A 24,378-nucleotide genomic window follows, 5' to 3' on the forward strand; every position below is an offset into this window, starting at 1 on the left:
TGCTGGACAGGCATTATACAAATAAGATTGATCGAGAACTCCATTTGCCCAAAATCATAAAACCAGGTCGTAAAAGAATGTACAACGCGCACCAAAGCTTGTGAAACAACCCCAGGCCGAAGACAACAGAAAAAGTTGCACATTTAACGCATGCTAGCACCACGGTTAAAACATAAGAGAAGGAATGGAACTTTATGAGCCATTGAAAGCACTTTTCTGGAAGCTCTGCGGGGTAATATCTCCCATCTTTCCGGAGATGGCCGGTTTCTCAGAACTGTCTTGAGGCAATGAGGACATGCTTTGCGATCGCTGAGAAGTGGTATTTTTGTCACCTTTGGTCATCGTACTTGTACGACTGCCAGGTGTGCTACTGCTACCTGTAGCAGTTATGGCGGCAGGTGCTGGTCGTCGTTGGATGTTTTCGAGGTATGGGCTGGGAAGGTAGCCAACGCCACCATCTCGAGCGCGGCATCGCCACCATTCAGATGGGTTGCCCATCGGGTCTGACTTGCTAAGAACGGCTACAATATCACCTTTCTTCACGGCGAGATCAATTCCAGCAGTGCTCTGCGCATCGGGGGTATAATCGTAAAGCACACGGCAGAAGTCCAGCTTGGATGGATCAAGAGGAGCGTTCTGTGTCTCCGGGGTAGGCCCTATCGCTAGTTGTTGTCGACGAGCTTCTTCCTCTTGCGATCGAGCTAAAGAGCGAATGAGTTTGCCCATTAGATATGGCAAGCCAAATACAGCGATGATAAACATAAAGAAGGGTTTCCGCGATGGCCGTGGGGGCGCAGGGCTGCCATCTGGTAGAGTAGGTGGTGCTGATCGGCCGCTTAAAAAGGCCGAAAAGGCGGATGGAGTAAGGGCCATCGCATCAGCGGGGGGTGGACGTCCAGTTATCTTAGCAATTAACGTCTTAAACCATCGTATTAACGTATATATCCCCAAAACTGAGCCCAATGTGGTACGCAGGTTGCCAAATTGTTCAGCCACAGACACCATAGCTTGAAGACCGAATCAGTCCATAATCCATGACTCCAATAGATCAAAAAAAAAATTATGGAAAGTAGAAAGCTTACCAAAAAAAGAACTATGAGTAGCCATATATGTGCTTTCCAGCATTTGCGCAAATCCCCCAAACGCGCCTACAATGCTCTCAATCATTTGAAAGGTAGCGGCAGTACTCTGGCTGAAGGAGTTCGTCAAACTATTGGGATCGTTCGGGTCGCCTGGCATCCCTGGATACATGCCGCCCATGCCGCCATACATCCCGCCGTAGCCTCCTCCATAGCCACCGTACATCGAACCGAAGCGAGAGTACGGTGACGAGTAGGCTCCGTATCCACCGTAGGTGCCGTAGGGATTTGCACCGAGTCTATTGGCGCCATACGGAGAGTACGTTGAAGCCGTCCGATTAGCGACCGTATTGAGACTGTTTGGGCGAGACGGTAAGTCGGGGGCTTCCGATGATATTGACGTTGACGCTGCGGGCGAAGTGGCAGTGGTGGTGGCCGTCGCAGCAGCGGCCGGCATCGACGAAGCGGTAGGAGCTGGGGCGATAGGTGAGGCTGTTTCGCACTCTCGTCAGCAGGTGTATGGCTGGCATCAATGCAGTCTGAGGATTATGCTCTTACCGGTGGTTGCCCCAGCGGCAGCCCTCTCCCACGGCTTGGGTGGCGAGACGGACGCCATGAGAGCGAGTGGCCGGCTTCTTTACAGGAAACCTAGCATCGGTCGCCTTGCTGAGTGCAACAGAAAGCCCTGTTTCTAGCTCTCGAGTGCATATAAATAAATGCTGATGGGGACGCTGGTGTGAGAGCGATAGCTGAGTCTGGATGAAAGAGTTCATTCACAGCGGTCAGTCACCGACAAAGCGGAAGAATGCGGCATTGCAACGTGATTGGTGGAGAGCGGCCAATGGCCCGAGGTTGGCTTGCCGAGGATCGCCTCATTGCCGAACGCCTCATGCAAGTCACAACTATACAGAATGATAGAGGAGAAATAATAGTTAGAGGAGGACGGAGTGGAATTATTTTCATTTAGATTGATCGATATGGACATTCCTCCCATGTCTACTTCGAAGTCGGAACTTTCCGGTATGGCATTAATGGTACAGACCGAGCATGAGATGCAATCACATGCTATCTTCTATAAGATACAATCTTCTGCTATTTACAGCCAAGGGACGACGGAAAAGAACAAGAAAAGAGGAGGTAGTATATTATATTACAAACGACGCTATGCAGAAATGCAATCAAAAAGGTCACCAAAACGCCTTGATATCTATGCGAGGAAGAATCGTGACAAAGACTACAGCTCATCACGCGGGGGACGAGGAAGCTGGATCTTCCACTGCCGTTGAGGCACTGGCAACCCTAGCCAGTAATTCCATAAACGGTTGGTTTCGAAAACAAAGAGTTGCCATCTGAAGTCGAACTGTTAGAAAGAATACGCGCCAACAAGGACACAAGCAAGATAGACTCACAGAAGACGAGGTACCGCCAGCCAGCTCTTCAAAACCCACATATATGTACCCCAGAACATATTCCACTCTTGCCAAAAGATCTCGACAACTGACTCCGGGTTGCCTTGACGTTTCCAGGGGAGATGTTCGTCTTCATAACCGTAATCATCGTCGTCGTCTTCAATATATATATTGGATATACCATCCTTGTAGTACCGAACAAGCTTTTCGGAATCGCGAAGTTTGGCTGGGAACGGTGACGAGGAGACCTCTGGGTGAATCACTAGGCGATCCTCGTGACCCGATTCCACGGCCTGTCTGAAACTACGCACGGCAGCAAGACTGTTGGAAATGCGAGCGTATGTGTTGATAAGAGCAACAAGTTCAGTGCGACGCAACGGCGGATTTTCGCCGTCCTTCGTCTCGTCGTAGTCGAATAAAACCTTGAGAGCGGTTCCGTAGCCATTGACTTGTATTTTGCCCCATAAGCGGCACTTGTCGCACCCAACGCAGTCCATCAGGCGACTGACATTGCGGAACCGATTGCGGAAATCTTCTTTAAGATCGATAGCATTCTCATCTTGAAACATGACAGCCTCGTCAAAGATTGGAGGACGGTTTTGCAGTGCGTTTGTAAGCGACAAAACTTTTTGCTTGGTGTCGAGGTCCTGATCAGGATCGAATGAGCAGAAGTTATATTTCTGAAGATGATTTTGAAGCTTTGCAACGGCGCGGGACACCAGGGCATAGTTGAAATACAGATTCGATATGCGTTCCGGGTGGTTGTGAAGCCGGTCTTTATAACATTGCACATTCGGGCCCCATTCGTCTGTCGTCTGGTTGAAATACTCCCAGCAAAGATGGGTAGAAATCGAGGCATGCATCCCACTAATAATCCTGTGGAAGACCCGCTTCTCAATGCACTCATCGTCTGGTTGTGGTTGCTCCTTGTGAAGTAGTACATTGCGGAAATCATTGGCAGCCTGCTCTTGCGAACCGTGAAGAGGTGACAGCTGAGAAGACAGCGACGACGATGGTTTCACGAAACAATTCTCTCGATAGATAGAATCCCAAACTTGGTGTGCTCCCAGACCAGCATATCCCGTGAACCGCTCCGGATTATCTATCAAACTGACGTAGTCACCCTTGGCCAAAGCCCCCTCGTCTTCAGGAATGCAGTAATCTCGTTCGTCACACTCGTCGTCATATTCAAGAACACAACTTTCTCCAACGTCTTCGCCCAAGCCACCTTGTAGAGGCCGCCGTCTAGGGCGTTCTCTTTGCTGTTGTCGTCCGGGGTGGCCAACACGCGGCCCTTCCAACTTGCTGAGTTCCTCCACTCGCCATACCGGCGGCAAGTCTTCCTCGGAGTCAATTGTGTTTACCGCACACGCAATATTACCGCACATGCTGTTTTCATCTTGCCAAAACGGGCACATTTTGTTGAACAGGTTTAGTCGATAGTATGAAAAGAAGTCGGTGTCACGGGTGACAGAGGTGAGAAGGGGGTGAATCTCATCGTTCAGCGAATCAATTGTATCATATGACGCACATGTATCAGAAATTGTAGCCTTTGTGTCAATCTGCGGTCACAAAAGATAGAAAACCAATTAGTCCAGACAAGGAAGAAAGTATAAACGGGCTAAGGATTTCTTACAGCGCAGAGGTTAGGAGCGAACGGCGACGATTCTTGCTGCTTATGCGTAGCCGCGTGAGTCGGTACACACAGCAGGAAGAAAGCGAGAAAAAACTTCTTCGCAACAGAATGCATGTTTGGGAATGCTTCGGGCGTCTTTTGCCCAGCACGTATGTCGAAAGAGAAATGACTGGTCTGATGTCAAGGGAAAAATGCGCCACAGCGCGTGAAGTCTATGGGGGTATAAACGACAAGGAAACGCACGCAGAGAACAGCACGAAGAATCAGCATAAACACATCTTCTGCTCGGGCACTCGATATCAAGATAAACGAGCGGAAATGCGTGATGTTGAACTGGCCATCTGTCCTTGTTGCGGTGGCGCTCGATCAGAGAATGAAGCTGTGGCCAATCACGCGCAAGATTGATAAGCTGGTGGGGCTGTCCCGATTAGATAAGGGAACATCGTGCCATGTCGGGCAGCCTGAGGCCGCCATCTTTTTATATTCCGTGCAATCAATGCGAGACATTCTGCTACCTCGGGCCACACAACAGCTGGAAGGCCTATTGAGCCTTCAGTCCAGCTAGTAAGCTAGCCAACTCCGATGGTTGCATGACACAACATGACATCCGGCGTAGCATTGTCCAAGCAATGTCACTGCATGGACCGCAGAATCAATCAATCAATACCACTTAAGTTACGATATCATTCCAGGCCAGTGCTTTAAACTATAATGCTGTGTATTTATGATACAGCTACAGTCGCTCGCCACCCTCCAAATCATGTCCTTCCCTCATCTCTTTCAGTCTCTCCGTCCGACTCCCCGCCAAATCCTGGCCAGCCTGTATATTAACAGTCGCATCACCAAGGGCATCCTTGAACCCCAAAGTTGACGCGGCAAACCGGAAAATCATGCTTTCCACTTGCACTGCATTTCTGCTTAGGCCATGGTCATCCCCTTCAAAGAGCTTCAATTCCTTCTTGCCCCCGTGTCCATATGACTCATACAAACTCTGCGAACAGCGTGGCGATAGACAGGTATCGCCTGTGCCATGCATAACCAGCATAGGCCGTGGACTAAGCATCGTCACGCCGTCAGTGCGTGCAGTTTGCGAGGCTACGGTGGCAACGCCCGCGACACGCTGGGGTTCGCGTGCAGCGACTGTGAAACATGGGCTGCCGCCAAAGGACCATCCGGCTAGGATAAAATGTTTAGATGAGAATTCTCCGGCTAGGTAGTCCATTGCAGCGACTACGTCGGCTGAGCAATAACTCGTCTGTGCAGGTTCTCGGTAATCCAATCTGATACACGGGATTGAGAGGAGCATGGCGAGTTTATCGGCGAGAGAAGGGTATATACCTTTTTTATCATACATTTAGTCAATTTTGCCGTAGATATTTGTAGTGCTCGGCAGAGAGAAAGAGAAGATAAGGATTGCTATACGACATACCAGCTGGCCCACTAACTCCTCCACCCGCCCCGCTGATTAGAATGACTGCTGACGCCTTTGCGTCGTTAACCGTATATTGTCGCGGTTCATGCAGAATTGCAGGAGCCTCATGGTCTCGCGGATCGAGAACGGCGATCCGTATTGGACGTGCTATGGACGGCTTGATGCCGTTTTTCGCAACTTTTGCTGGGTGAATGGGCCCAGGGTTTGGAAGGCGTGAGGCTGTTGCAGCCATACTTCCTTTAGTAAAGCTTTTTTGGTGTCTTAAAACGATATATAGTGACTTTCTTAAACCGTGTTGGGGCTTCTCCAACCAGAATCTTACTGCAGTTGTTCGAGTAGAGGGTAGGGTGGCTTGCATGTATGACTTTTTCGTACTGTTCGGACGTTGTATCATTATCCCATTTCATTTATCGTCATATATTTGCTTGTTTGTTTATCAAGGTCTTTCAATCTCCGCTTCAGGCTCGCGTGGTGCATGTTGCCTCCCTAACTTAGGTTCTTACACATTTGTGATATCACTTTGACGCGAATATAGTCCGCTCGATATTATGGTTTTGAAGGCACCGGATTGTTAGATACTTTATTTCAGCAAACGAAACTAAAGTCCTATGTATATTTCCAGCAGATGTCTAAAACCGAGAATTATGGCTGTTGACACTGCCATTACTCCTCGCAGTAGATGGCAAATAACTCACTTCACGTCGTTGATACTAGACAGCGGAAGTCCGGCTGCCCCCGTTCAGTCAAGTCCGTCAATTTAAATCTCTAGTACGCAATGGCTCTGGCTCTCCTTCAGCACAAACGTTGCTGCTCCTCTCTCGCGCCGTCTGCTTTCAATAATTGTATAAAGCCTGGAGGGCACTAGATGCTATATATAACGGATCCATGGCACACAATGGGCAAATTCATCAATGCAAAATGCAAGTCTATCATCACCGATGCTATGCCAAAATATGCTTAGCAGAAAAGATTTGCTCTCCAGGTGTGCTTCAGATGGCAAAAAAGGAGCCGACAATATCGTAATATGTCTAGAATTGATTCCGAAAACTACCTTCAGGGCGTCCATGTCATGGGCGTCTGCATCTCCATACTTAATCCACGGCGATCGGTCCCAGACCACGCAGAATCTCACACAGTCGGAGGCTCTGGACACATATGGTGCTGGGAGTTTCCTGGTATCGCGGAGATATATTAGAGGCACGGGTCCTGCGCCGGGAAGGCGTGCCTTGAGACAGCATAGCATCAGGTACAGATGGTCACGACTAGACAAGGCGAAAGATGTCAATTCATGAGAATTTGCTCTGTTAATGGAGATGTGCAAGGCGGAAGTTTACATATCGCCAAGTTCAATTGAAGGCGAGAACGATAAGCCATTGCCTAATCGAGCAGCCCCGACTTCGGCAAGCACCCGAGCCAATGAGCTCACTCATTGCCGTCTCTCGTTGGTATCGATTTGTAGTATATGTTCTTTTAGTTCTGTGAGGGTACATATCGTGAATCTACATTCACCACTTGATCTATTAACCTTGGCAGAAGAGACAATGCTCATCAGAGCCGACGGAGCCGAAACATCGTTTAACCGCGGCACTTTCCTGATCCGGTAAGGTGCTGTCAGCGACGAGCGTCGAGTCGACGTACTTAATTTCCAGCAACCGCCGCTTCCACGACCAATGCTCCCGGTCTTTTGCATCTCAAGATATCAATTATAATCATGCCTTCTTCGCCGCCATCGTGGGTGCAGGCATTGAAGCCATCCGGGCCTCAGGGCTCTGAGCTGCTCGCCAATGAGCGGGCGCAGTCCAATATTGCGGTTAACGCGCTGGCCGAGCTGCTGCACACGCGGGAAAAACTAGAACGCCAGGAACAGCTCGTGGCAGTTCTTAGCTCCGACAAGGTCTTTGACAAGTCCCAGAGTCAGAGCCTCGGCCGTGTAGAGCGCATCCAGCGTGCGCTGGCCAAAGCGAAGCGAATACGCCAACTCGCCGTCGAGGGTCAGTGGAGTCTGGAGAAATACCATGCTGCACACGCCTTACTCGGAGAGCCAACCCCATACGCCTTGCATGCGAGCATGTTCTTGGTATATCTATCTGTTCCATCATTTTTTATTTGTTTCTTTCAGGGTCTTGCCGTACTAGCGATGGCTGTTGAGTTTAGGTCACCCTTCGTGAACAATGTAACGCCGAACAAAAGAAGCTCTTCCTCGAACCTGCCGAGAATTACCAGATCATCGGATGCTACGCGCAAACTGAACTCGGCCATGGGTCGAACGTGCGAGGCCTTGAGACAACCGCGACGTGGAATCCGGAGGACAAGACGTTCACCCTACACTCACCCAGCCTCACAGCCTCCAAGTGGTGGATTGGCTCGCTAGGACGAACAGCGAACTATGCAGTGGTCATGGCTCAGCTCTTCATCGGCGGAAAGAATTACGGCCCTCATCCATTTGTTGTCCAAATACGTGATCTAGAGACCCATCAGCCTCTGGAGAACGTCTACGTGGGCGACATCGGGCCGAAGTTTGGTTACAAGTAAGTTGTACCACGTTCATCTTGGCAACATTGGAACAATTTACTAGAATGTCATCTCCTATCTAGTACGATGGACAATGGCTTTTTATTATTCAACAAACTCAAGATTCCTCACATCAGCATGCTTGCTCGTTTTTCCCAAGTTGATCCCGAGACCAGCAAGTATGTGCGTCCCGCACTGCCAACTCTTGTCTACGGCACCATGACATGGGTCCGCTCGAATATCGTACTTGATGCTGGCAGCGTTCTAGCTCATGGTGTCACCATCGCCACCCGATACTGTGCTGTTCGCAGACAGTTCCAGGACCGGGATGCCGACAAGAACGCCGGCGAAACGCAAGTCCTGAATTACAAGATGGTACAGGTTCGCCTGCTACCCCTGCTGGCCTCCATGTATGCTCTTCACTTCACGGGACGGGGCATGATGAAGCTTTACGAGGAAAATCAAAGCCGTTTAAGCACGTCCAGCCAGTCTGGCCAGGACTCTCGCAGCCCGGGACCGGAGGAACTTCGTGCTGGAGCCGATTTACTCGCAGATCTGCACGCGACCTCATGTGGCTTGAAGGCTTTAGCTAGCACCACTGCGGGAGAGGGACTTGAGATCTGTCGTCGTGCTTGTGGTGGCCATGGCTACAGCAGCTACAGTGGCATTGGACCCCACTACTCGGATTATCTGCCTACACTGACCTGGGAGGGTGACAACTACATGCTGACGCAGCAGGTTGCTCGATATGTAAACCACTATCTCTCCTTTCCGTCTTGACTTTCTCAACTCAAAACTATTTTACTAATATGACCATTAGCTCCTCAAAGCCGCGCGGGCGGTTCTCGCTGGCAAGGGAACTGGCAACGACACAAGTCAGATCATGCAAACCTACCTGGCTCGTAAAGATAAGGGCGCTTCGTTTGACATCCTAGGAATCGACCAAGATATAGTCGCAGCGTTTGCGTGGCGCACCGCCCATCTCACATTCGAGGCTCTTAAGCACCGCGACGTGGAGAAAAGATCATGGAACAGTCTACTTGTAGATTTCTGGCGTCTATCCACAGCACATTCCCAATACCTGGTAGTGAAGAACTTTTACGAGGCTGTCTCATCCCCTGAATTAACATCGTCGGTCGATGGGCCGACTGCCGACGTGCTGCGCAAACTCTTCCGCCTGTACTGCTTGTACACACTAGAGCGTGAGGCCACCGAGTTCTTTTCATCGGGCGCTGTTACTGTACGCCAAATTACTCTTACACGTACCAAGGCGGTTCTTTCTCTTCTAGACGAGATCCGACCGCATGCTGTGAGTCTCGTCGACGCCTGGAAGATCCCCGACTGGGTGCTCGATAGCAGCCTTGGCCGGTCTGACGGCCAAGTGTACGAAGATCTCTTCCGTCGTGCGAGCCAGGAAAACCCTGTGAACGATCTCATCTTCGATCCATATCCGTGGAACGAAGCAGTTTTGAAGAAGCCTCTCAGCAAGCTATAGAGTTGTTTTTGCTCGTTCCCCTTTTTCTCCCCTTTTCTTCTTGTTTGGATGTATAAATGATTACAACTGTTCGTCCTACGGTTGTACAGCTTAAGATAGACATAGACGATAGATACGTCGGATGGGGTGGCAATTATCTTCGAGCTTGAAAACAGGTGATACCACTTGGAATAATATACAGTGAGCGATACACAAAACCTCGCCCTCGCTACGTTGGGCTTGTTCTTATTCCGGGACATGGATCTGGTGATCAAACTCAAATACTGTGCAATGGTAGATTTGAGCACGAAGACACTCTAGGGTCAGTTAATGGGTAACCAATCGTACGTTATTTCCATCTCTACCTCATCTACCTAGGTAATCAGGACAAGCGTGAGTACAATTTCCAGGAGTGCTGTCGGTCGTTCCTTTTTCGCCAGTGAGCTAAGATAAATATCCAAAAGTTCGGAGTTTCCATCACCCGTGGCTTTATATCAGCTGGGAGATAGTTAGACTGAAGTGGGCCTTTCGAGGTTTATCCAGATCATCTAAAAGTCGTGTGTTCGAGCCACACAAGCCACATTTTTTGTCCACCCTTTTTTTTTCTCTGGTTTTCTTTTTTTCTTTTTTCTTTTTTTGTCACTCGACCGTAGATTAATTCTTTTACTTGTTTCTCTAATGACTGTACCAACAACAAGAAAAACGGCTCTCGGTAGTTCGATTTATAGCGCCTTAGGGGCGATCAGGTTGGAAGTTAACGTGACATGTCTCAGCATTTGCACGGAGATGGAAACAACCCCAAATCCCTCATATTTTCGATATCGCTACATCGCTAATGTCTCACGGCACTCGTCTAGTGATTCCCTTCCCAAGTCTAGGTGAGCGTGCGTGCGAGGCGGCATCAGACTGAACGATTTAGACGTCACACATCAGAAGAGATATATATATGAGGTACCTAGGCAGGTCGGCTTACCATTTTGACAAAATCATGCAAGAGACCTTCCAGGTTTATAAGGAATTATCTCCCAGGCTTTTAGATGTTGCCACAGCCATCACAGTACATATCGTCCTCGCGTTTAGTCTCAACCACAGGCTCGCGCTTCCCGAGATTGCCGCAGCCATCGCAGTACATATCATCCTCACGCTGGACAAGGCCGTTTCCAAGGGGAGCCGGCGCGGCAACAGCCGTGCCGCAAATAAGGGCCACGATGGCGCTTGAAAAGAGAGTAGAGAACTTCATGATTGACTTGAAAAAGAGGATGGGAATGAAGACCGAGATAGGCCAAGGATAATATGGTTTGGAAGAGTAGAGAGAATATATGATCTGTTGTTTTCGCTTTCCCCTTCCTTCTTTTTCTTTGATTTCAGGTCAAGTGGTCTGAATAAATAGACACATACCTAGGTAGGGATCTATCACGCCCTAGTCAACCTTTAGTCTTAAGTACGTATGCTTATCCTGATTAACGTTACATCCAACATCTGAAGATATACAGAAATGATATTATTCGTCGTATGTTTCAGCCAGGTGGAAGAGAGATCATTCCCAACAAGAACTAAACTTGTTATTACAGTATGGGTACAGAATGACAGTGGAGGGCTTTTGGTCATTAACTCTCACTTCTGGGTCTAGTTTGGAGAGAAACTGGCTAAGCTGGCTTATGCTACACTTGACGGGCCAGATAAGAGATCCTTCAGATTACATAGCTGTTAATTGTATGGTCAAGTGTTACTCCATCTGAAAAAGCTTCAATGAGATTGGCATTTATAGTTCGAATTACTTCAGATAAGCTCGGTTCGTATAATGGCTAAGCTATCAAGCGTAACCGATGAGATACCGTATGAGTAGAATAGCAAGTCATTACGTGGGCATTTGCCACCAAAGCTGAGCGTGGAGACTGATGAATATAGTTTGTATTTTGGTAGCGTGCCTCCTTCAATCTAAACCTATTCAGCACCCGCAACGTGGCTGCGAAATTTCTCCAGTGCTGCCCCGGATTCTGGCATGAATTCTCGCGAAGCCCAAGCCCCTTAGAAGTACGTCGTCGATGTCAACCTTGGGTTACTCGGTGGGTGGCTGTCGATGTTACGATGCGTCCCTACCCTTAACACACTAACTGTAACTACTTATAAGTAAATAGTAATGAAATCCTGATTTTAGAGTGGAGGTGGAGAACTAGAGGTTTTATAGAAGGAATTGCTTTCTTCTACTCCCTATGCAGTAGGTGGTATTGATGGGATCAGCTCAGCGAAAATCCTTCAACTCTATTCCTTCAGCCAGGCTTCTTCCAACTTCACGCTCCTCTCTCACTGGTTGAAGCGGGAAGTTTTAAGTACACGTCGTGGACGGCGGATCGCTGCGATCTCCACATACCATTAACCTTAAGGTAGCCACATGTTTTGACTAGTGAGAACAACAGATTAGCAGGCAGGCCAGCAATACTACTACATGTAGGATCTGTAGATTCTTACCTAATGGCAGTGGCACTATCTAGTATCTATTAATCTGCTTACTGCCTGACGAAAGAGCTGAAGAGGTCATCCGGGCAATGGGTTTTATGTTGCAGGTGCGGTGTTGTAAACAAGGACAGTGAATTGTGGGGAAGTTAAAACATGGAAAAACACAGTCGCCGATAAGCGATACGCAACTACTGTACTTGTAAGGATAAGGATGAGTTAGAATTCATGTGATTGGTTGTATGCGTGTCTAAATCTCAGTATATGCTGTATAAAAGTAGTGAAATATTATAATTGTATGCAAAAGAGGAAAACAGTACATATTATCATCATCAGTTTTGCAAGTGCATTAGAACAGACAATAACACAGACTTGAGTACGTGCTCAACATTTCCGCCTAGGCAGTACGATATATTTAAAGCTGCTCGAATGCTGCAACTACTGCGCGAGCAGTTGAAGTTGCACTCGCTGGGTTTTGACCAGTGACCAATCGACCGTCAACAACATGGAAGTCATCCCAGATACCGGGGGCACGTTCATCTAAGAAAAGATTTAGCATGATGGCCAATTAAAGGAATATGTATTCATTGCACGTACATTTCGCACCAAGGCGGGCTGCTAAGTCTTCAACCAACTCCGAGTTCCAGCCTTTGAGCTCTTCGGCGATACCCATAGAAGACTCAGCTTCGGTAGTAAAACCCGTAATCTTCCTACCCTTGATGATAGGCTCTTTGGTAGATAGATCAACGACATTAGCGAAAATAGCCGGACCATGGCACACAGATGCGACAATGCCGCCATTAGCCCAGACCCGCTCCGCTATTTTCTGCAGACCAGAAGCCTTGGGATAATCGATGAGAGCTGCATGGCCAGCTGAAGCATAGAATACTCCGTATTTAGAGCCATCAACCTCTGCTGCCTTGGGCATATTGTCGAGCTTCCTACGGAAGTCGCTGTTAACGTTGTTCCATATCTCTAGGTCGCTGCCATTCAAAAAGTCGGGTTGCTGCGATAGCCAGTCGGGAGTATATGAACCGGTCTCGGAGGCAAGGTCGACTTCAAATCCGGCGGCAGTGAGCACATTATATGGGTGCAAGGCTTCGCTAATGAAGAGACCGGTTGTCTCTTTGCCCTGAAACAGAGTGGCTTGGGCAGAAGTTATGCTGATAAGGGCGCGGCGAGGTGGAGACATCTCGCAGCTGTTTGGTACGATAGAAATGTATTCAAAAGATGAATAAAGAAAGTTTAAAGAGTAGGTGACTAGGTATTCGTATAGCTTCGAATCTGTTTTTGAACGATGTTTGAGTGATGTTTATTTTGAAAATGAAAATCAATTCCTCCCTGGAAGAAAGCATACATTTATATACACGCCATTCGCACCAGGCCATTGACTTCGGAGTCTACATGCTCGTCCAACACCGAATGCATCCGGAGTGTATGGAATGACAATGGCATGCTTGTTCTGCGGAGGATTTACTCAGATGCTGCTCTCTTACTGCGGCTGGTGGGAGTTTCTCCCATTGGCTGTGCGGATCGCGGAGCTGAGGAGTCAGGAGCTCCTCCCATTGGACAATTTCCCTGGTCATCCCTTTTCTAGCCTAGTCATAGATTTACTTCAGAAACTAGTATGCCCCACTTTTTATTTTATCGTAGAACTAACGCAGGAGCGGGTTTTAATACTCTTTCGCAGACACGAATTCAGAATTTAGTGATGACCTGCTAAGTATGCCTTACGTTTGTGTGAGTAGGAACTTGGCAGAGATACCCAGCGAGACGGAGAATAGACGACTGGGCCACGCTGTGGGGTTGCCCCGCAAGTGCCGTGTGAGGTTGTGAGCGGATTGGTCAAAAATAAGAGAGATCGGGATTGCGGGCTCTGCCGCAGTTCGGCGGGGCAAACGAGGCTTGTTTACTTACCATCTTGTGGCGGGGCTGAGGGACTTCTTGCTCTACATCTCACTCACACACGCATACAGATGATACAAGTCTATTTTGACGGCAGACAATAATCGGCGTATTTTATCACCGATATCTACAAGAATTGGAAACATGTCGAGCCCAAGTAGGTCATGCAATGCAATGCTCATTTAAGCGTCTCGCTGCACAGACTCAGTAAACAACCGTATTGATTTGTTTATTTATTATTTTAACCAAGGCACATTATTTCTGAGACTACATAAATGCTGACCAAGCCGCAGCACATCCTGTGCATTGGGCCATTGCAGTCTTCCCCGGCTTTCAAGCTCTCGACGCCTTCGGTCCCCTCGACATTCTAAACCTAGTTGCCCGATACCACAAAATCGAACTATCCGTCATCGCAGCATCGCTAGAGCCTGTCTCAACAAACCTGGCGCTCGTATTTCCTGACAAACAAGATGTATGGAACCCCGCAGGATCCAACTGCGGACAATCCATCGTACCGACACACACATTCGACTCCCCACCGGAAAAGATTGAGGTGTTGATCGTGCCTGGAGGCGGTGGTACGCGCAGCCCCCATTCGTCGGGCCCCGTGATAGATTTTATAAAAAAGATATATCCGTCGCTCGGCTATCTGCTTACTGTGTGCACGGGTTCCGGTCTTGCTGCACGAGCAGGAGTTCTAAATGGCATGCGTGCAACAAGCAACAAGCGTTCATGGGAGGAGGTTACAGCTTTGAGCCAAGAGCCCGAATGGGTCCATCGGGCCCGCTGGGTACACAATGAAAATATCTGGAGTTCTTCCGGAATCAGTGCGGGAATCGATATGATGTTTGCCTATGTTGAATCTATTTGGGGGAAGAAGTTCACAGATAGTATAGCGAAAAGGATGGAATATGTGCGGAATGAGCACTGGGATAACGATCCGTTCGTTGTTTAGAGGGGGTTGCCTGTTTGGGGGTTTCTTTTTTGGACTCAGTAAGCGGTACTTCGAATACAATTTTGGTCTTGAAACAACATAGGAATACGAACTTGACGAGATTGAAATTTCAGTAGGCTTCGAAATTCCTGTGCTTATCAACTGATTTACATGCTAGAAGACAATGAACAATTTTTCAAGGATAATCGACATGTAGAAGAGGACTGTTTCAGGTTCGGTCCTCGAATAGGCGCAAAAAGCTCCTCAAGCGTAATTCTGCGATCAATTATCCCCTGCTCATATAAATATGATACAAATCCCCTCCAAGGTTTTCCTATTTGCCTCAACACCATAATGCCATAAATCATCTTCAAAAAGCTTTTCAATGTGGGTAAGATACGATGGAAGAAAAAGAAGAGATATCTCCATATTAATCTTGATGGGAACACTGGGATGGGAACCAAGTCCCATCCATCATTTGCATAGCGGTCGTACATGTCCCGTGTCTGCTCAATCAAGACAGTTGAGGTCAATGCCTGCTGTTTTAACCAGGCCCTTGACGAGGGCATCGGTGTGGTCATTGGAACCGCATGGGGCTGAAAGCTTCAAATTATGTATCATTGTGACAGTGTCAAGCAACTTATGTTTCCTTCAAACGAGATTTAAGCCAGACAAGCCTTAGAAAGTTCCTTTTGCAATTAAGGCTGAGGGGTGCCCCGCAGGCATGCTAACTCCCCGGGAGTACTAGCGCCAACCCCGCCATCGCCATAGATGATCAATCATTATATCAACGAGTATCGACCTGTGTCAGTTGTGTTCATTTTATTCAACAATCAACCTCACTAAAAGGACAGAAGGGAAAAAGAAGAAGAAAAATGGCGTCTTACCCCCCCTCCTCTTGCTGCTACCAAGGCGTCAAACATGAGGGGCAGCCGGTTGGCGGCATCCTCAACGTTGGAGACTTCGAGATCTATACCTCATACCCAGCTAACAAGTCGACCGACTACGCAGTTTTATTGTATGATACCCTCAAGCGCTTCTCCTACAATGAAAATATACACAGTCGTCCTGCGCTCTTGTCTAACGCGCGCCATTTCTGAGCCTTGTAGCCTAACAGATATATTTGGCCATAAATTTATAAACAATCAGCTCATCGCCGATCAATTTGCCGCCAATGGCTACTTTACCTTCATGCCTGATCTGTTCAATGGCGACCCAGTACCAGCGAACCGTCCAGAGAGCTTCGATGTAGCAGAATGGAGAAAATCTCACACAACCGCTCACGTAACTCCTATTGTTGAAGCCAGCATCAAGGAGCTGAGAGAAAAGTACCATGTCAAGGTAGGTACTATTCGTGTTATTTTTGTTTGTTTGTCTTCTCTTCCTTTCTTTCCTGCTGTCTTTTTGTGTGGAGGAACACACTCCAAAAAGACGCTGCGCTGCATAGGGGCAATTGTTGTTGTGAAGTCAATTAAACTCACTCAAAAACCATGCAGAAAATTGCCGCTGTTGGTTACTGCTACGGTGCCAAATATGTCGTCCGCCATTTGAAGGCTGGCCAAATTGACGTCGGATACGTAGCTCATCCATCTCACGTTGACGCCGATGAGTTGAAAGCCATTCAAGGCCCCCTAAGTATTGCAGCCGCAGAGACAGACAGCCTGTTCCCGACTGAGAAGCGCCACGAGTCAGAGGAAATCCTAAAGAATCTTGGCGTTCCTTATCAGATCAATCTTTACAGCGGTGTTATTCATGGCTTCGCAGTCCGCAGTGATTTGAGCGTCAAGGCGGCTAAGTATGCGAAGGAGGCAGCGTTTTTTCAGGCTATACAATGGTTTAATGAATATGTTGAGTAGGCTGAGAGTCTAGAATCACTATCCTGGAGTACATAATGTACCGAGGTACACCCCTCTATATAATTTCGGAAATACTGTTGATACTACAATGTTTAAAAGCATCAATAATCCATGTACACTCCTCAAATACTTAGGTACATCTTAAATCCTGACGGAATGAGATCTATCGCATGTTGGCTATATCTTACGCAACGTGCATACATGGCCAAACCCCGAAATCAGTTAATGCAAAGCGAGTTCCAAGAAAACGGATCTCTTCCTATTTTCGGCAATTGGATACATGCATGTTCTTCAAATCGCCATGTTGATGCCAAATGCCAAATGCTAAGTACAAGAAGGCGCAATTGATAGCTGCATCACCCCCCAAATGTTAAGTATAAGCACTGCCTTCAACCTGCCTAATCCCTTTCACACCATGAAACCATCCAACACGATCCTTCGTAAATTGCTCCACTCTGGGTCTCAACTTCGTCTCATGAAGGTTGAAATCATCCACAGTACCAATACGGCAGATGCTCAGCCCTGGGAAAGCCGAGCCGCGACGATACATAAGCGTGCCGCAGGTTGAGCAGAAATAATTAGTCATCGTGTTGCCGGAGGCAATAGTCTTCGACTGACCATATCGTGTGAGATTATCCTCGCCACGTGCATGCTTCAGGTGCGTATCAGCAATGGTGAAATTAGATGCGAACATGGATGCAGTGAGCTTCCGGCAGTCTGTACAGTTGCAGACGAAGGTTTCGACTAAACCCGGCCCTTGAGTTGGCTGTGGGTTTTGAGCAACAGCTCTAGGTTATAGGATGCTCAGTAGTGTCGGACTTACGAATACTATTTGAACAGCACCGCAGAAGCATGTGGCCGTAGCCTCATCTTCCTTACTCCATCCATCAACAGCCACGCCAGCTAGTGGGATGTAGGGGTTGGATTTATCGACGGAGCTCATTGTTGTGAATTTTTTGGGGGGGGGGAGGGGGTGTTCTGCAGGACCAGTTCAAGCATGATATACCAAGCAACCTGAAAGCTGGGCCTTTGGGAGGAAAGGGATTTATATACAAAAGAAGCAAAATGAACACTCCTTATTTTCCGGTCCATTCATCATAAAATGAATAGCTTACATTATGCTGTACTCAAGCTTCGTTCCTATAGTTAAAGATGAATAATGCGGAGATTGCGGAGTTCAATGCTTGTCACTGCATAAGAGCTAAATTGAGGGCACGGAGTTTTCGGAGGCTAGGGCCGAACGAAACATACCTACAACAAAAGAGTTCCTGCAGATTACTCGTACACTCTGCTCCTGGATCGGGTTGAAGTTTGAACTCGTCGTGGAGGAAATGCTCTTTGGGGCGGGCCGAAGAGCGTATTATATCCCCACGCTGAAAAATGGCCCCTTGGATTGCCGGTCCAATACACATGGGAGCGTTATAGGGGCGAGATTACTGCTCCGTCAATGAAAGAGGCATGCAAACATGGGAGAGTGACATGGAATAGCCGGTATAAATATAAAATATATGAGAAGTCCAAGAAAGTAGCAAAGTGTCTATGCCACTTAGGAAGAAACGTTCCACAGCATATCGGAAGACGGAGTTCACCGACCTAACCCCGAAAACACGCCGGGAGTCTTTTCCTAGGTAGGAACAGAATGTCAACCAGCAACGGAAAAACGAATCGGAGGAATATGGAAGCAATAGCATCTGAATATACTAAAAGAGAAACCGGAAAAGTCGGTTTCGAGCTCGGCCAATCGTGCAACGTAGACAATTTCCGTCGGCAATTTCTCGGCAGGCATATCACCGAGTTTTGTACGACGAGCATGCCACATCGCTCACAACTAAAAGCCTTCTTGCGATGACGATCCTGCAGAGCGAGGCTGACTCATATGTCATGGCATTGTAACTAGTTAATTAACCAGCCAGGAGGTTACTAGTCGTGGTGCAAGTTGCTACTACGTACTGCACTTTCACCGGAGGCTATTCTTGACTGTCTTATGCTTGAAGGCGCAAGGCTTCAAATAGACATTCAAGTCGAATTCATTCTTGCAATGCTCTAGCCGTGCCCGACTTGACAACCTGATCAACAAGGAGACGATAATGGCCTCATCCACAGAATCAGAAACCCACACCTCCCCCGAATCCAGACCGAAAACCAAAGCTGGTTCAATTAGAAAACTGCGTACCCCAAAGGCCTGCTACCCTTGCTACAGGAGGAAGGTCAAATGTGACAGAAACTCCCCCTGCGCGCTGTGCGTGAAGCGTGGATACGCCCACCTTTGCACATTCACACACCCGCCGACGACGACCAAAACTAGGATTTCTCCACAAGCAGCTGCTCATCGAGATACGTGGAACTCGGACAACAATATTGGCAATCACTGTTGTGACGGACTTGCTACAAATTCGACTAGAACACACATTTCCGGGGACCCGATAGTCACCGACTCAGGAAATGTTCTCGTCGACACGCAGGAATGGCAGTATATTCAGGACAAACTTGCGGCTCTGAGCCAAAGTATGCACAGCTTAAGATCACAGCTGGAAATATCAGTCAGTCCAAAAGAGATGTCACCCAAGACACCACCAGATAATAATACACTATCACCGATATTACATCGACCCGACGAGGAGAAGGCGGAAGGTGTGCGCACACAAAATGCCTTGGGAGGATCACCGGTTCATTGCGGATCGGATTCTGTGATGGCATTCCTGGTCGAAAAGTCTCAAAATAACCAATCTGTCTTCAGTGAAAATAGCGTTCTGTCACAACTGGTCTTGGATAACCAGTCAGCGACATACCCGTTCCTGGATCTGTGGTCTTCACACATCACCTCATATAGCAACGAGTCTGTTTGCACAGCACTTCCGGACGATAACATCTGTCGAAGGTGCGATTATTGTTATCTATTCACTGGTCAACACCGCGTTCTGATTATTTGTGTCAAACTTATCTAGGCTACTGCGGTCCTACCATGACGTTCGTTTAACGCTGTACCCCGTGATTGCGGATTTTGGCCAGTTTCAAAAGGACGTATACACGATGTTAGAAAACAGAGCCTTGCAAGGTTTATGCACAAACAACGGCATGTCTGGTGCGGAGCCCTTTGGCTACAGCATCGCGTTTGTGGGGATATTGTTCGCTGTGCTCGCGTCAGGGTGTCAAGTGTCTGATTTTACAAAGGACGAAAGAATATCAATGTGCCAACTATACAGTAAGCCGAGCCTATCGTTTGTGCATATTACCTAGATAGGACACACTGCTTAACATTGTTTCAGTCTCATGTGCGTATCAGTGTCTTCGAAACGGAAACTTTCTCTCTCGTCCAAATATGGAGGCCATACAAACTCTTTTGATCATTGGTGACGTACTCTCGTACAACATGAATCCCGGAATTGCATACGTGACTTTTGGTATGAACAATCACTCTTTATTGTCTCTGGATACGTCCTGATGATAGCTGTAGGCGTCGCTCAACGGATGGCCCTAACTCTCGGTCTTCATGCGGAGTCTTTCATATTTAAGGATCCCGGTGCCACTCGACGACAGGATCTATGGTAAGTCCAAAGTATCCTTTGGTCTCGGTTTAGCTGCTTCTAATTGTCATGTCTCAGGTGGTCCATGGCTTGGCAGGATAGTCATTTCGGGCTTTCTTACGACCGTCCGGTAGAAACGCTTGCAGCATGCCCCCCCATCCCCCGTGCAGCAGATTCAAGACCGGGCATGCGCGGATATTTCGAAACGATGTGCTCTGTGATATCCCTGATTTTGCAACTACTTCGCGAAGAAACCCTGTCAGAAAACAAAATCAGCGACCACACCATACCGGCCTATAAAACAGAACTCGATAAGATACTAGCAGATGCGGCCCCTCATCTCAGAAGTGAAGATTATTGTTTCACTTTGAAGAACCACGTTGAAAGACTCACCCTGAAACTGCGATCATCCTACTTGATATCGGAGATCTGTCGACGATCCCTAAAACAATCACCGTCCGGTGATGGCAAACCAGCCATGGCACCGCATCTCTGTCAGGAATGTATTGACAGTCTGATAAGCACCATAGAGGCATACATCGAAATGCACCAAATCCTACCACACGGCTCCCGCTCCTGGATCCATCTTCACAGCGCTATCAGTGCCGCTTTCCTTCTTTCGGTCGATGAGGGAGCTCAATTGGAGCCGACTGTGTGGGCGATGCTCGACAAGCTGGAGAAGGTGTTCTGCGATTTGACATCTGCCGATCAGAGCCCAGATCAACTCTCACATAGTCCAAATTCGGGCCGCGAATGGTCCCCATTCTCGACAGCGTTGAATTCAAATCTCATGAGCGACCATCTAATAGAGCACTTGCCTTCTTACGGAAAGACGTTTATGCTTTCCGATTTCCCGTTAGGTGCGGAGTCATTGATGCAGGGAGGAGGGGGAGGAGGCTTCAACCCACGAGTGATGCCCTCGTCTAGTGGAGGCGTGGAGTTTCTCACCGGAACATTGAACAGTTTGCGGAAAATAAATGCCGGCTTTAAATTGCAGATGGCGCAAGCTACTAAACCTAAGGTCATTGAAAAGAAAGCTGGGGCATGTTGTTTGAGTCGGAATCCAGATGCGAAGTCTACAGCGTGTTACAGCCGAAAGCGAAATCATGTTTGATTTTGTCCTTATAAATTATTGGTGTGATTGATAGATAGACTTTCATATGAATTTCTTGAAAAAAAAAAAAAAAAAAAAAAAAAAAAAAAAAAAAACTTTTTGCAAACAATCCAATACGTTGACAGATTACGAACAGTAGTATAAGACTACCTTAGCCCCATGTGCATCTCAAGCAAAACTTTCATGCCCTCCATTTGGGCATTTTTGTCATCCAATTTCTCCCTCAGACGTTTATTCTCGGCTTTTAACTCTTTAGTCTCAGCATTAAAGCGTTCACGCTGGCGTAGAGCTACCTCGAAAAGTGCATCTGTTCCAGTGTACCTTTCGCCCGCTGCCTTATGGACGGCCTGGTCTGTTGTAGAACCTGCTCGTGATATCTCGGAATTGAAATGCTCAAGCTTTTCACGTAAATTCGCATTTGCCGACTCCAATTCTAGCACGCGTTGTTCCAGAGCAGCTGTCTTTGCGGCTTGCCATAGATCGTTGCTCTGAGACGTAGACTGACGTTTGCCCAGACGTTTGTCCTTATTGGGAGTGGCGGGTTGCGAGTTACTACTAGTCCATATTGCTTGTGCAAGTTTGTTGCGTAATTCGATGACGTTTTGAAGATCATCGTCGCGGAGTTTGAGTATCGCTTCATGCTCGCAACGCTCTTTGGCTAAAAGGGATCGAACATTGACAAGGTTTGCGACGTCTGCGTCTCGCATGGCGAAAAGGGCCTCGTGTCTATCTGAAAGGCTTGTTTTTTCCGCCTCTAGCTTAGCAACGCGTTGTTGAAGTTTCGCATAATCAGCTGCCATGATGGTAGGGACGTTGGCCTCTAGGGTGCCGACTTTTGAGATAATTGCAAGTAATTGTTCCTTGAGAGGCCCGGTGGTCTCCCGAGAGTTAGGTGCACACTTTTCGACATCATCAATCGACTTTGAGGTTGGCACATCGATTATGAGGTTTGTTTTCAAAGTTTCCGACGAATTCTCCCTGCCTACAGACTTCAAGGCCATGAAATCCCCTTCAACATTAGCTTTCGGATCTTTGGAAGCAACAGAGAGCTCCCCAACAATCCCGGTACCGCATACATCTGGCTCGTATCTGTTCGGAGCAAGTATCTCAACATCAAGGTGTTCTTTCCACTCTAGCGTATTTGCCATCGAGCAGGCAGTTGAGTCCGAGTCCTGACTGAGGACATCATCATTTTGAGCATCCAGAAAGTGTGGTGAAAGAGATGCAGAACACGGAGTCGAAGGCGCTTGAGAGCGCTGGTGTTTACCCGTCCACATCTCTGTTTGTAAGGAATAGGCGGCCGCTTGAACAGCTTGCTCATTCATTATAGCTATGTGCAGGTCGATATTTTTTGCGCTAACGCGTGGTGTCGACGACTGTTGAGCTTTCCACATAATTCTAGGAAGTTGAGCGAAAACCAGTTAAATAAGATCAAGTTCAGAAGGGCCTTGAATAAAAGATTTCTCATTTTTAATGAAAATGCTCAGCTGCTTATATGTCATTTTCATCAGGCGCTGGTCACTGTAACTGATATACACACTTTCAGACATGTTTGAACTGCTCAACAGCTTTTCCTACGGAGATGTGATGTATCCACTCGAAATCTGGAACAAAGGGGCGTCACGGAGCTTCGCACGGTAGTAGGATTGCCTTTAGGCTGTCGCTCTGCAGTCACCCGTAAGGCTGCCCCCCGAATTTCAATAGGTGATACGATTATTCGGGCCCAATTGATAGTAGCTGCAGATTCTAGGTCATCCGGCGAATGTTCCCACGAGAATTTGTCTGCACATAGATTAGCAGAACTGAATTAGGTATAACCGATCCCGGTAGGGGTCAGCTAGTCAAAGCATATTGCTTTTTGACATGAAATGATGACCAGACCAACGAATCGAAAGCATCCATCGTGTTCAGGTTAAGTAACTCTCCCTTGGCTATAATGCAGCTCGTCGGTTTGATGCGTTGATGCCCTAGCGTGTCCTTCCATCCTCCTATTCGTCCGCGCAAGTGCTGGTGATAAATAACCGACATTTCCACGGCCTCCGAAGACGCGAAAATGCAAAAGATGACACGAACAATCTCCTCCTGCCCCAGACGATGATATACCAATTACCCCATAGCGAAAACATGATACAGTCCTGCCGAGCTTCCTTGCATGTGTGAGGAGCACTTTGTTTTCGCGAACTTCATCTGTTTCGCCTGGCAGATGATTCGTCCATCAATTCTCGGTAAATGGTGAGTAACAAACTAGGTTTGACCATCTCAAACCATTGGTGAAATGAGCGGAAGTGTTTGTCTTGGTCATATCTTTCTCTAATGGCACATGATTTGTGCCAATGGATGGCATTCCTCTTCCAATCAACAGGCACGGTCTGTGTAAATCCTAGGCATGCCGCTAACTCCTAGGATCAGAGTCTAGACCAAGTTTATTCTGACGTTGTCTGACACAACCGACGTGGTCACAACGGCAAGGATTCTAGGATGACATGAAACAGCTAATCAAACCACCATTCAGAGAGATGGTCTAAAAGAATAGATGCATCATTATCTCCTAGATAACTTCTTTGTATTTTTCAAGTTTTCAGTACTGTTGTCCGAAGAAGGCTTTGACAACTAGGGCGGTATCGAGGAAGCTCACGAGAGCAGGTCATCGGGTTCAACAAATATGGGGTTTATACTCTCTCTCGTTTGCCTCCAATCCCCCTTCTTCGTCGCGCGATTCTATGGAGCGTGAAAGATATCGAGCCAGTCGTTTTCAATTCGTCGCGCCAAATTAAGCACCCCGACAACAAGCAACTTCAGGTACGCTGCGCAGCTGAAGACTAAGAGCAGCTGAGGCGAATCCAGCAGTATAGCTGTCTTCAGACGTAAGATAAGGCTGAACGTACACTCCTGAAACAGGATCTTGTATGCTGTACAACTCGAAGGGGCTGGCCCCAGGAAATCCGTCAGCACGCTGCGCTCTCAAAACGTTGCTCGTGAACAGAGGTTGAAGATGGCGTCGGTGACTAAGTCTGAGTCAGAAGAGGGCATGAACGAGTTCACCTGGATTC

The 24,378-nt window shown here is 47.7% G+C and overlaps 11 protein-coding genes across 11 annotated transcripts; 4 read left to right on the top strand and 7 right to left on the bottom strand.

The window, feature by feature from the left end:
* Positions 1–192: 192 nt before the first annotated feature.
* Positions 193–1,695, bottom strand: UA08_08059 (hypothetical protein; the record flags this gene model as incomplete). Its single annotated transcript, XM_020263091.1, has 3 exons — positions 193–1,007; positions 1,083–1,571; positions 1,638–1,695. 3 exons carry the CDS (start codon positions 1,693–1,695, stop codon positions 193–195), a joined length of 1,362 nt encoding a protein of 453 aa, XP_020116695.1.
* Positions 1,696–2,313: 618 nt separating this feature from the next.
* UA08_08060 (Endoplasmic reticulum oxidoreductin-1) lies at positions 2,314–4,238 on the bottom strand (the record flags this gene model as incomplete). Its single annotated transcript, XM_020263102.1, has 3 exons — positions 2,314–2,428; positions 2,489–4,050; positions 4,125–4,238. The coding sequence occupies 3 exons, from the start codon at positions 4,236–4,238 to the stop codon at positions 2,314–2,316; spliced, it is 1,791 nt and encodes a 596-aa protein (XP_020116696.1).
* Positions 4,239–4,857: 619 nt separating this feature from the next.
* Positions 4,858–5,788, bottom strand: UA08_08061 (hypothetical protein; the record flags this gene model as incomplete). Its single annotated transcript, XM_020263113.1, has 2 exons — positions 4,858–5,462; positions 5,554–5,788. 2 exons carry the CDS (start codon positions 5,786–5,788, stop codon positions 4,858–4,860), a joined length of 840 nt encoding a protein of 279 aa, XP_020116697.1.
* A 1,479-nt stretch (positions 5,789–7,267) lies between these two features.
* On the top strand, positions 7,268–9,562 carry UA08_08062 (hypothetical protein; the record flags this gene model as incomplete). The annotated part of the gene is made up of 4 exons (XM_020263124.1): positions 7,268–7,633; positions 7,711–8,084; positions 8,151–8,817; positions 8,888–9,562. 4 exons carry the CDS (start codon positions 7,268–7,270, stop codon positions 9,560–9,562), a joined length of 2,082 nt encoding a protein of 693 aa, XP_020116698.1.
* A 1,012-nt stretch (positions 9,563–10,574) lies between these two features.
* On the bottom strand, positions 10,575–10,781 carry UA08_08063 (hypothetical protein; the record flags this gene model as incomplete). Its single annotated transcript, XM_020263135.1, has 1 exon — positions 10,575–10,781. The coding sequence occupies one exon, from the start codon at positions 10,779–10,781 to the stop codon at positions 10,575–10,577; it is 207 nt and encodes a 68-aa protein (XP_020116691.1).
* Positions 10,782–12,410: 1,629 nt separating this feature from the next.
* Positions 12,411–13,187, bottom strand: UA08_08064 (hypothetical protein; the record flags this gene model as incomplete). Its single annotated transcript, XM_020263146.1, has 2 exons — positions 12,411–12,535; positions 12,593–13,187. 2 exons carry the CDS (start codon positions 13,185–13,187, stop codon positions 12,411–12,413), a joined length of 720 nt encoding a protein of 239 aa, XP_020116692.1.
* Positions 13,188–14,044: 857 nt separating this feature from the next.
* Positions 14,045–14,855, top strand: UA08_08065 (hypothetical protein; the record flags this gene model as incomplete). The annotated part of the gene is made up of 2 exons (XM_020263158.1): positions 14,045–14,057; positions 14,194–14,855. 2 exons carry the CDS (start codon positions 14,045–14,047, stop codon positions 14,853–14,855), a joined length of 675 nt encoding a protein of 224 aa, XP_020116693.1.
* An 854-nt stretch (positions 14,856–15,709) lies between these two features.
* UA08_08066 (hypothetical protein) lies at positions 15,710–16,690 on the top strand (the record flags this gene model as incomplete). Its single annotated transcript, XM_020263169.1, has 3 exons — positions 15,710–15,852; positions 15,944–16,175; positions 16,331–16,690. The coding sequence occupies 3 exons, from the start codon at positions 15,710–15,712 to the stop codon at positions 16,688–16,690; spliced, it is 735 nt and encodes a 244-aa protein (XP_020116694.1).
* A 370-nt stretch (positions 16,691–17,060) lies between these two features.
* On the bottom strand, positions 17,061–17,633 carry UA08_08067 (hypothetical protein; the record flags this gene model as incomplete). The annotated part of the gene is made up of 2 exons (XM_020263180.1): positions 17,061–17,456; positions 17,514–17,633. The coding sequence occupies 2 exons, from the start codon at positions 17,631–17,633 to the stop codon at positions 17,061–17,063; spliced, it is 516 nt and encodes a 171-aa protein (XP_020116689.1).
* A 1,144-nt stretch (positions 17,634–18,777) lies between these two features.
* Positions 18,778–21,328, top strand: UA08_08068 (hypothetical protein; the record flags this gene model as incomplete). Its single annotated transcript, XM_020263191.1, has 5 exons — positions 18,778–19,568; positions 19,636–19,892; positions 19,957–20,091; positions 20,145–20,235; positions 20,293–21,328. 5 exons carry the CDS (start codon positions 18,778–18,780, stop codon positions 21,326–21,328), a joined length of 2,310 nt encoding a protein of 769 aa, XP_020116690.1.
* A 146-nt stretch (positions 21,329–21,474) lies between these two features.
* UA08_08069 (hypothetical protein) lies at positions 21,475–22,653 on the bottom strand (the record flags this gene model as incomplete). The annotated part of the gene is made up of 1 exon (XM_020263202.1): positions 21,475–22,653. The coding sequence occupies one exon, from the start codon at positions 22,651–22,653 to the stop codon at positions 21,475–21,477; it is 1,179 nt and encodes a 392-aa protein (XP_020116517.1).
* Between the last annotated feature and the right edge of the window lie 1,725 nt (positions 22,654–24,378).

Source organism: Talaromyces atroroseus (assembly GCF_001907595.1).
Source record: "Talaromyces atroroseus strain IBT 11181 chromosome Unknown scaffold_13, whole genome shotgun sequence".
Lineage (NCBI taxonomy): Eukaryota > Fungi > Ascomycota > Eurotiomycetes > Eurotiales > Trichocomaceae > Talaromyces > Talaromyces atroroseus.